The sequence below is a fragment of the Monodelphis domestica genome, chromosome 2 (assembly GCF_027887165.1).
Source record: "Monodelphis domestica isolate mMonDom1 chromosome 2, mMonDom1.pri, whole genome shotgun sequence".
Classification (NCBI taxonomy): domain Eukaryota; kingdom Metazoa; phylum Chordata; class Mammalia; order Didelphimorphia; family Didelphidae; genus Monodelphis; species Monodelphis domestica.
In genome coordinates, this window is record NC_077228.1 from 511801368 (window position 1) to 511810919 (window position 9552).

The following is a 9552-nucleotide window of genomic DNA, read 5'->3' on the forward strand; positions in this document are numbered from 1 at the left end:
CAACCAAGAAAACAGCAAAACCACAACAAAAGTCTTGAATGCTGGATCATTAGGATAGCAAAGCTCATGTCTCAAAGAAAGCTGTCCTGGGTCTACAAAGGACTACCGAGCTGTGAGATGCAAATGAAAATGTTACCATTTCAGACTCTACGGTAGACAGATGTTCCTAAACTGCTCCCTCTTTTTCCTTTTCCTTTCTGTCTTTATTTCTTGTTACAAAGAACCACTTCCCAGTGTCTCTCACCCTACTTACATAATAGCCATCCTCAGTCTCTTCTCCTCTGACTTGTGCCAACTCAAGTTCCACCCCATGTACTCTACCCAACAATGGTACCTTCTCTCCACCATGGCCACAGTAGATGTAGGCAGCTCATACTAAGCCCTCTAACCTCTCTGTCAAAATAGGAAAAGCTTAGAATAGTTATCCTTATCCTACCATAGAAATGAAGCTGCTTATCAAGATGTAACAGAAACAAGCCCCAATCTTGACATTAATAATAAGAACCATGAGCTCCTGAGGGCACAGGGGTAGTTGCTATACCAGGGAACAATCATAGAGAATGAGGCAACTTGTGCATTGCTGATGGGCTCTACCTCATGTCCCCAGTCACACCTCACAAAAGCCACACATTCCAAGCTACTGAAATTCAAGGGAATTGTGGATTTGGCTCCTCCTGACTTTGTGGCATTTATATCCATCAGAGAAGAAGATGTGAGAAGGAGGTAACAAAATCAGAGAAGAGAAAAAAGTTTTTTTCTCTACTTGTCAGTGCTTCCATGAACTAGCCAGGAACAGCTGATGATACCATGGAAAATAGTCCACTGATGAATACTAGAATAGAGTATGTGCATCCTATATATATGGCATTAATTCTGTTGATTAAGCTCCATGATGGCAGCAGAAATTGTTTCATTTTTGTCTTTGTATTCTGAGCACCTCAGCCAGTATTTAGCACAAAAGATAAAGTTCAGTCCTGATATGGATCAGTTATACAATATACAAAAGGCTAAAATAATGGCTAGAGTTGGAGAGACAAACACTTAAACCTCAGTCTCAAGAGTAATCAAGAAAGAAGGGTGATTTGGGGGAGGGAGGTCATATATTTCCTACCGCGGTACATCAGTAGCATCACATTCAGACAAGGTGGCTAACAAAGAAGACTGTCTGGTATGTTAGTGCTGAGTTCCAATTGTAGCTCTCCTATTAATTGGATAGATGGCCTATATCTCTAGGCCTCAGTTTTTAACTCTGTGATGTGAAGAAAAAAATACCTATAGAATGAACTCAAAATGTGGTGGGGTAAAGCATTTTGCAAACGACCCAGAACAATCCAGAGGAACTTGGGAGAAAGAATGCTATCCACATCCAGAAAAAGAACTGTGGGAGCAGAAATGCAGAAGAAAAACAACTGCTTGATCACATGGTTCAATGGGGATATGATCAGGGATGTAGACTCTAAGTGATCACCCTAATGCAAATATTAATAATATGGAAATAGGTCTTCATCAATGATACACATAAAACCCATGGAATTGCTTGTTAGCTACAGGAGGGGGGAGGAAAAGAATATGAATCATGTAACCATGGAAAAATAGTCTTAATTAAATGAATTTTTTAAAAAATCAGACAAAGCTGAAACATCAATAAGCTTTATACTAAGGATTTTTTTATAACTGAAAACAGCTGATTCAATTACAAGGTCACATCCATGGGCAGTCAGTCACCTGCTACATCTGGACAGCCCAGTAACCAGACCTCAATGGCCAAATCTTCTTCCTCATATCCATTCTCCACTAGCTAAAAACAGAGTGGCTTCAACCTTCCTCACCTACCATGGATGCTCTGCTTGAGTCTGAATAGTCACTAGTAGGCATGCCACTTGCTCTTTCCCCAGGTCTCATAGCACCACACAACCAGACTCCCTTCCTTCTCATGTCTTAATCGTTCTCCTCATTCCCTTCCCTTCTACTCAAGAGTCTCAAAACTCTTTCCTGGAAAATGAAGATAAAACCTTAACTTCAGGAAAACAGGAGTATAGGCAGAATAGTGCTTTAGACTTGGTTGCTCAGAGGCAATTAAGCAACAAGTCTTTTTAAAGGAGCCTACTAAAGTCCACTTCAAGGTGAAAAACAAGGGAAACAATATCTACTCAAGGACATTATATTCTAAGGACATAATTAACACCAGAACTGAGCCAAATGCAACAATTTCCTAAAAATGGTGGGTATATGCCTTGAACCTAGGTAAATTTAAGGAAAACAAAGGGTCTAGGTTTTTCCTGAAAGACTGGTAAAGAAAAAGCAAGGGATATAAATGGAATTTCCCTCAATTCTCCTTCTCTCAAAAAAGAAAATACCCTAAGGGTGAACAAGTCAAAGGGAGAGAAAACACCATCTCAAGCTTTGGTGGACCTCTTCCCCACCCCACACCCCCATTACTGAACCTGCTCCCAATTATTACCAATTCACAATCATGTACATAATGACCTTGGTACATATCCATAACATCTACTCATCTCCATAATGTCTATCATACTTGAATGTGTACCACCAAGATCCTATATGAATCAAATATATTCCTTGGCCTGTTGACCTACCTGACTCTTCCAGTCAGATTTATCTGGACATGCTGCTTAAAATCTGGGTACTTGGATGCCAGATATGCAAAGTCAGGAGGCTTATCCTTGTACCTGTTCCTTGCATGCATCGATTTATTCAAAGCCATCCTAAAAGAATCAAATAGTAACATTTAATACAGAACAGAGAAATACAAGTTATTACAATAGGCAAAATAACCCTATATCATTGCCAATCAAATCAAAAGCTAAAAATGAAATTTTGCATTAAAAAAAAAACAGCTACCTTTTTGGAGTGTCAATTTAAGTGATAAGGTTCTGTATCATATGTATTCCTTAGTGTTATGGTAAGATGATGGTCATCTTCCTCGATGCAACTAATATGGTGGAGATCAAGAGGCTGGTTGTCTAAACAGATGGTTCCCAAAACTGGTTTCACTACACCCCTAGGTGTCTCCACTTGTCTCAAGGGGTTGAAGAAATCTATATTAAGACAAAATAAAAATTCTTGAATTCATTTCAAATTGGGTAAAACATACACAACCTAGCACTCTGAAGAGGAAGTCATAAAATCACAAAAATAGTTGAGTCAAAATTCTAAAAGGTTTCTGTGAATCACCATAATCTAATCATCTCTATTCTAAGACCAGAGTTGGTCAAGGAAATTTGAAAATCTGTGTTTTGGGAGCACCCTTCTAAAAAATTGGAGAGAGGAACGGATCAAGTATTTATTAAATGCCTGCTATGTCAGGCAATGTGCTAAGTAAGCACTTTAGGGCCAGATTTAAACAAAAAAAAAAAAAAAGAAAGGCTTCCACTGAATTTTTTTCTTTTTTAGTAACACTTTCACATCTCTAATTGGGATATATATATAATACTTCCTCTCTCAAAAATATTATAATCTATCTGAGGAATTAAATGATATCTCCAGTAACAAGTTAAATATTTTGAGCTATTGAAAATATTTTTCAAAATGGTTCTCCTTGCTCTCTCTCTTTCACATCACTTTAGTCCTTTGGCTATCTGTAGTTCAAGTATTTATAGGTGTGAAGTTAATGATTTTTTTTTTTTTGTAAATGGAGTATTTCTTTTTTAGACCAAAATTTTCAGTAGAGGTTTGAAAATGTTCTTGATCAGGAGGGACTTGAACAGGCTCATATAAAGTCCACAGGACAGAAACAGATAAAGTACTCAAAAGCTACATATGATGATTCTACAATCATGTATTTCACCTCAAATCTTTGGGAGGGGGGGAGGGCATCCTCATCTCTCCCTCTCTGCTGCTCTTCAGACTAGGGACCTAAAGACTGTGCCCTAGGAGGCTGTTCCCTCAAATAAGACTTTGGTTCCATCCCTTCCCTCTCAAAGAAGAATGGATACCTCTTTCCTAGCCATTGGTCCACAAACTTCTGTCCTTAGTTCCAACACCTGACAGGAAGATTAGGATTATTTCCAAGGGTAATAGATGATATAAAGTCACCAAGAGTGTTTCAAACTCAAAGAGAAATGGGGACCACTAATCTGTAAGTAAATATCCTTGAGGGTCACATACTGACTCAGTTTTAAAATGAAATATTATCTATAAGTATTTCCCAATTACATTTTAATATGGTTGGGGAAGGAGGTTGTTAAACAGGACAAAGAAAGAGAAAGATGGAAAAACAAAGAGGATTGAGACATGCAAAATTCAAAACAATAAGTATGGTACTGAGAGTGTGAGACGGTGCATAAAACTCATTAAATATGGAGATTGCTTGCAAGATAATGTGAATGCCAGAAAGATTTTTGCCAAACAAACTATGCAAATTGTATATGAGATACTGTATAAAAGGCTCCTGTCTAAGAAAAAAAGGAAGGATAAAAAAGGATGATAGAAACATAATTCTAAAGCAAATTACAACTGTATGCCAAACTGGAGTGGCACAAATCCCAGATTAAGGATGTTTAAGTAGACTTTAAAGACCTCTACCTTTAACAGCTCCTGATTAAGAGTAAAAAAAATCATTAATATAAGTGGCCAGTTAGTAATACAAAAAGCCCAAAGGATGCTGTGGTTTTGCAAGCTAAGATTTGAATACCTCAAACTGCTCTAATTTCACATCTTTACCTATGGAGATCACAATCCCTAAGCAAATTGGTAGATGGCCTTCATGCAAAGAAAAAAATTCATCCCCCTGCAGCTGAGAAGATCCTTGTGTCATCTTACCAAGTTTCTGCTTGGGTTTATGCTCTATCAACACAGCCTTCAAGAACCCAGAGTGACCTCCATACTACAATGAGGGAGCAGAATAGGAACTCAGTAAAGGGGAATCATTATACTCCAGAGGTCAGTAAGATTAATTATCCCAAAGAAGCATTTTCTTGTCAAACCACTAAAAATGATAGTATACCCTTCCTAGGCTGATGCTGGTACTGAAGTGGTCTAAAAGGGTTCAAAAACCACTAAACTTCCTTCAATTTGATTTCTACCAGATAAGAACAGATCCAGTAACTTTACCTTAGACAATCCATCCCATCTTTTTAAGGTCAGACCAAATGTGACCAGTTCCATAAAATCTTTCCTGGTACCCCAACTCTGTGATATCCTTTCCAAGCCTACATCTCAAAAAATTTCATTAGGATTGCTCTTCTACTTTTATCATTTATTACTGTGTATTGAGGGTACCCAACCACGGTGGGCAGCCCAACAGATCTTTGGTCCTCAAAGAAGTAAGAGCTCCAGGCTCCCCAGAACCATTTTTATATGACTGCTAGGTAGGTCTGGTGACAAAAGAATCCCTTCTGCATGGCTGCTAATGGTGCAAAATTGGCAGAGTTGTTTTTTGTTTTCTCTTTGAAACAAAGGGAAAAAAAGACATTTCTACTGGGAAAAGGAAAACACACACAAACACTCAAAGCCAAAAAAGAATTTTTTTCCTTTTCCTGTATGGAAAGAGGAGTGATGCTTCCTAATAATTCAGGATCGAGAAGGGATACTATTGAAGATCCAAAAAGATCCAATTTCAACTGGGAAACAGGTATCTAAGATGTGGGTTTCTTTCAAATCTCTCTGCTATGTAAGTTTTTGTGGAATATCAGTCTGACTTATTACTTTTTTTTTTAAACCTTTACCTTCTATCTTAGAATTAATACTGTTCCAAGGAAGAAAGCGATAAGGGCTAGGCAATGGGGGTAAGTGACTTGACCAGAGTCACACAGCTGGTAAATGTCTGAGGCCAGATTTGAACATAGGACCTCCTGCCTCCAGGTCTGGCTCTCCATCCACTGAGTCACCCAGCTGTCCTCTGGCTCTTGATCTCATTCCTTGACTTCTGTCCTCCCTTCCAAGCAAATATGATATACATACATACATACATATACATATATATACATATATAAAATGGGTCCATCAATTTTAAATCTAAGCCATTCCTACTCATTGGGTGTGTCTTCACAAAACAAAGCCCAGAGCAGAGATGCCCCAGGCCCACAGAGAGCTCAGTTTGGTGGCCTAGTATTGGCTGCTGCTTTCTCTTGGACCTCCTCATATTGAGGAGTCAAAGGTTCTATCATGGGAGGAGGGAGGTTGCCCTCTGGCAGGTTGATTCGAAAATCTTTCAAGAGAAGCTTTTGTGACTTAACCCTTCAAACTTTCAGGGGCTTCAGGCTTTTGGCCAGCCTGGCATTCTGCCTGTCTGGTGGGTGGGTCTCTGTGTTGGCCTGTCGTGCCCCATCAGGTACTCATAGGATGAGAGACACAAGGGTCAGTGTAATGGATAAAGCTGGCTTCAAGGCAAGGAAGAACTTGTTTCAGATCCTGACTCTGATCTAGCTGTGTGACACTAGGTAAGTCACTTAACCTAACAATGCATTAAGGCAGGGTTCTCAAATATATTGGTCCCAAGACCCCTTTAACATTCTAAAATTACTGAAGATCCCAAAGAATTTTGTGTTTACAAGAGCTGTAACTATTTTTACTTAACATGTTAGAAATTAAAAGTTTTAACCTTATTCCTTTAATTCTTGAAAGTCTTAGGGAACCCCAGGGGTTCAAGGACAGTTGCTCTAGGAAACTTTGGCTTTTTAAAAAAAACTCAATATTTCTTCTTTTTTTTTAAACCCTATTTTCTGTCTTAGAATTGATACTAAGTATCAGATTCAAGACAGAAGAACAGTAAGCAAGGACTAGGCAGTTGGGGTTAAGTGATTTGCCCAAGGTCTCAAAGCTAGGAAGTAAGAGAGGCCAGATTTAAGCCCAAATCATCCAACTTCCAGGCCTGGCCCTCTATCCATTGAACCAACTAGCTCCTTCTAAGCCCCTTTCTTTTCTTTTTAAATCCTTACCTTCCATTTTAGAATCAATATGATGTGTTGGTTTTTAAGGCAGAAGAGAAGTAAGGACTATGCAATGGGGGTTAAGTGACTTGCCTAGCTAGGAAGTGTCTGAGGCCACATTTGAACCTAAGACCTCCCCCATTTATAGGTCTGTAGGTCACTTTCTAATACTACAAATGCAGAGATAGTGATCTGAATTAGTAGTTTCCTCATTAGTTCTTCATAGCAATGAAATCACAGGTCCAATCCCTATCTCCTATTGTGCATTAGTTATATCTGTCTGTGACATATCCCCTTCTAGAATAAAAACTCCAAAAAAAAAAAGGCAGCAGGTGGCTCAGTGAATTGAGAGCCAGTCCTAGACTGGCATATTTGTCATTAATTGCATATTTCTCAATTTCAGCCTTATAGTTCTACAATTAGGTACTTGATAAATATTTGCTTAACTACTAAAAAGAACTATAACAAATAGCATATTATAGCTTTTAAAAATCCCCATACAATAAAGTACATGATATCTATGTCAGGTACCTTAAAATTCACAATTTGTTTCTGCTCAGTTGACTATTCCTCTTACTCCCAAAGAGAAAATTTTTTCAGGGTAATTTTGCAGCAAATGTTTTCTTCGGTATTTATACATGTTATCTTCAAATTCTATAGATACTTTTTACTTAAATGTAAATTCTGACATAAAGACTAAAATCTAAAAACTCATTTAATAATTTTCTTGAAAGCAATAGCTTATGTCAATATCTTAAAGAAGGCTGCCAATTTTACACTTTCAAAAAGCTTTTAAACAGCAACCCACAGAGCTAATATGGCTCACCCTAGTGATTCATCTAGCTGTAAGTGTAGCTCTTGGGGGAAATTAGTCATTTACAGGTTTTTTATGATTTTTATGATTCTCAACCTGATTCTACCCCTATCACTCTATCATGCAAGAAATTCCAATCCTACAGATACTGAATAGAGTCTAGGTATAATGAAATGCACAAATTGTTAAAAAGAGAAGGCATTAAGGGCAGCTAGGTGGCTTGGTGGATAAGAGTCAGGCCTGGAACCCACAGATACTGGGTTCAAATCTGATCTCTGAACTTCTTAAATGTGTGACTCTAGGCAAGTCACTTAATTCCCTTCTCTCGTTTATGGGAAGTAGGAGGGGAAGGGGGGGGGGAAGGAGGGACATATCAAAATTACAAAAATAGAAATGGAGGAAACCTTTCATAGACATCTGGTGCAAACCTCTTATTTTACAAATGGAGGAATAGTGGTCCAGGGAGATAGGAGTTTGTCCAAAGATCCAAAGGATCAATGGCACATTAGAACCCCAAGTTTCCTGATTCTCTAATCAAATGTTTTTCCCCTATACGAGTTACCTTAATAAAAAAAATTTTTTTAATCGTGTTTTAAAAATTTTGAGAAATTTTAAAAATTTTAATTTATATCTTTTGGTATTTCCTCACCTTAATTTCTCTTCCCTCTTTTTTTGACTCTTACCTTCCCTCTTAGAGTCAACACTTCCTATTGGTTCCAAGGCAGAAGAGCAGTACGGGCTGGGCAATTCGGGCAAGTGACTTGCCCAGGGTCACACAGGCAGGAATACATTAATTTCCAAATATATACTGCTCCCTCCCTTATAAGTCCTAAATGAAAAAGGAGATAAAAGACAATTCTGCAAAACCAAAACATTGAAAGTGTCTGACAGTGAATAAAATAGTGAACTCAAGATTTGGCCCACAAGCAGCAAAATGGAGCCAGAAGGCGCCGTAGGAATCTCTCTCGGTTTAATTCGCTCCCTCTCGACAAGAGCAAACTGAGAGTTCGGATGACTAGCACAAGGTCAGCGAAATAATCTGGGCAAGTATCAGAATTTGAACCAGGTCCCTGGGCTCCTCGTGCTGGCCTTGCTTCGTTCTCTCTCCGGTCCCCACAGTCAGTCTCGCCTTCCCCCTCACCCGCCGTCTCCCGCAGCAGCTCCGAGGCTCATCCCGACCCCCAGCTCCGCTCCGCGGACCATCCAGACGCCTCAATCCGGTGTTTCTACCCTTGGCCCCGGCCTCGTCCCTGCGGGGCCTTGAAAGGTCGCTTCGACAACGACGGCGGGACGACGCTCTCCCCTGTGCTCCAGTTACACCTACCCTTGTCACTCGCTTCGAGATGCCGCCACCGCCACCTTCTCGGGTGCCTGCAACCCCTAGTAACGAACGCAAGCACGACGCGACCAGCGCGCCGCCATCTTGTACCGCGGGCTGAATGGTCACGCCGATCTCGCGAGATTTGGTGGCCTTGACCCGAAGGGCAGAGCGGCAATTCTCGCGAGAGCTGAGATCCCGGAGTCCAGAGCCCGGGAAGGAGAAGGCGGTGGACACAGAGAGCCACTAGGGGGCACAGGATGGGGAGGCACGTGGCGGCCGAGGGAGCTGGGCGGGGCTGGTATACGTAAATGTATGGTTAACCCGTAGGCTTAGTTTAGCAGCCGGCTCTGGGCTTGGGAGCTAAAGGTTGTGGAATTGAATTCTATCCTATCAGGAAGCATTTATTAAGTACTTACTGTGTACCCGGTCCACAATACCAAGGCAAAAATGAAGCCCATCCTGCCCTCAAGGAGCTTACATTTGGGTTGGGGACTGGACCTGTTATTTCATAGGTGCCGTATGAGATA

At 40.1% G+C, this 9552-nt stretch overlaps 1 protein-coding gene across 9 annotated transcripts in view; it reads right to left on the reverse strand.

Moving 5' to 3' along the window:
• Positions 1 to 9149, reverse strand: part of METTL16 (methyltransferase 16, RNA N6-adenosine) — a 70139-nt gene extending 60990 nt beyond the window's left edge. For 5 of the 9 annotated variants that reach the window (XR_008916843.1, XR_008916845.1, XR_008916844.1 and 2 more), the window contains exons 1-4: positions 9029 to 9149; positions 8388 to 8533; positions 2863 to 3059; positions 2598 to 2726 (exon numbers count right to left, since the gene is read on the reverse strand). Coding sequence is in view for 4 of the 9 variants with exons in the window: in XM_056819636.1 (XP_056675614.1) it covers positions 2598 to 2725 (128 nt within the window). In the remaining 5 variants the exon portion in view is untranslated. Of the gene's footprint in view, positions 1 to 2597; positions 2727 to 2862; positions 3060 to 8353; positions 8534 to 9028 lie in introns of all 9 variants that reach the window. The other 4 variants (XR_008916846.1, XM_056819635.1, XR_008916847.1 and 1 more) reach the window with 2 other exon arrangements.
• Between the last annotated feature and the right edge of the window lie 403 nt (positions 9150 to 9552).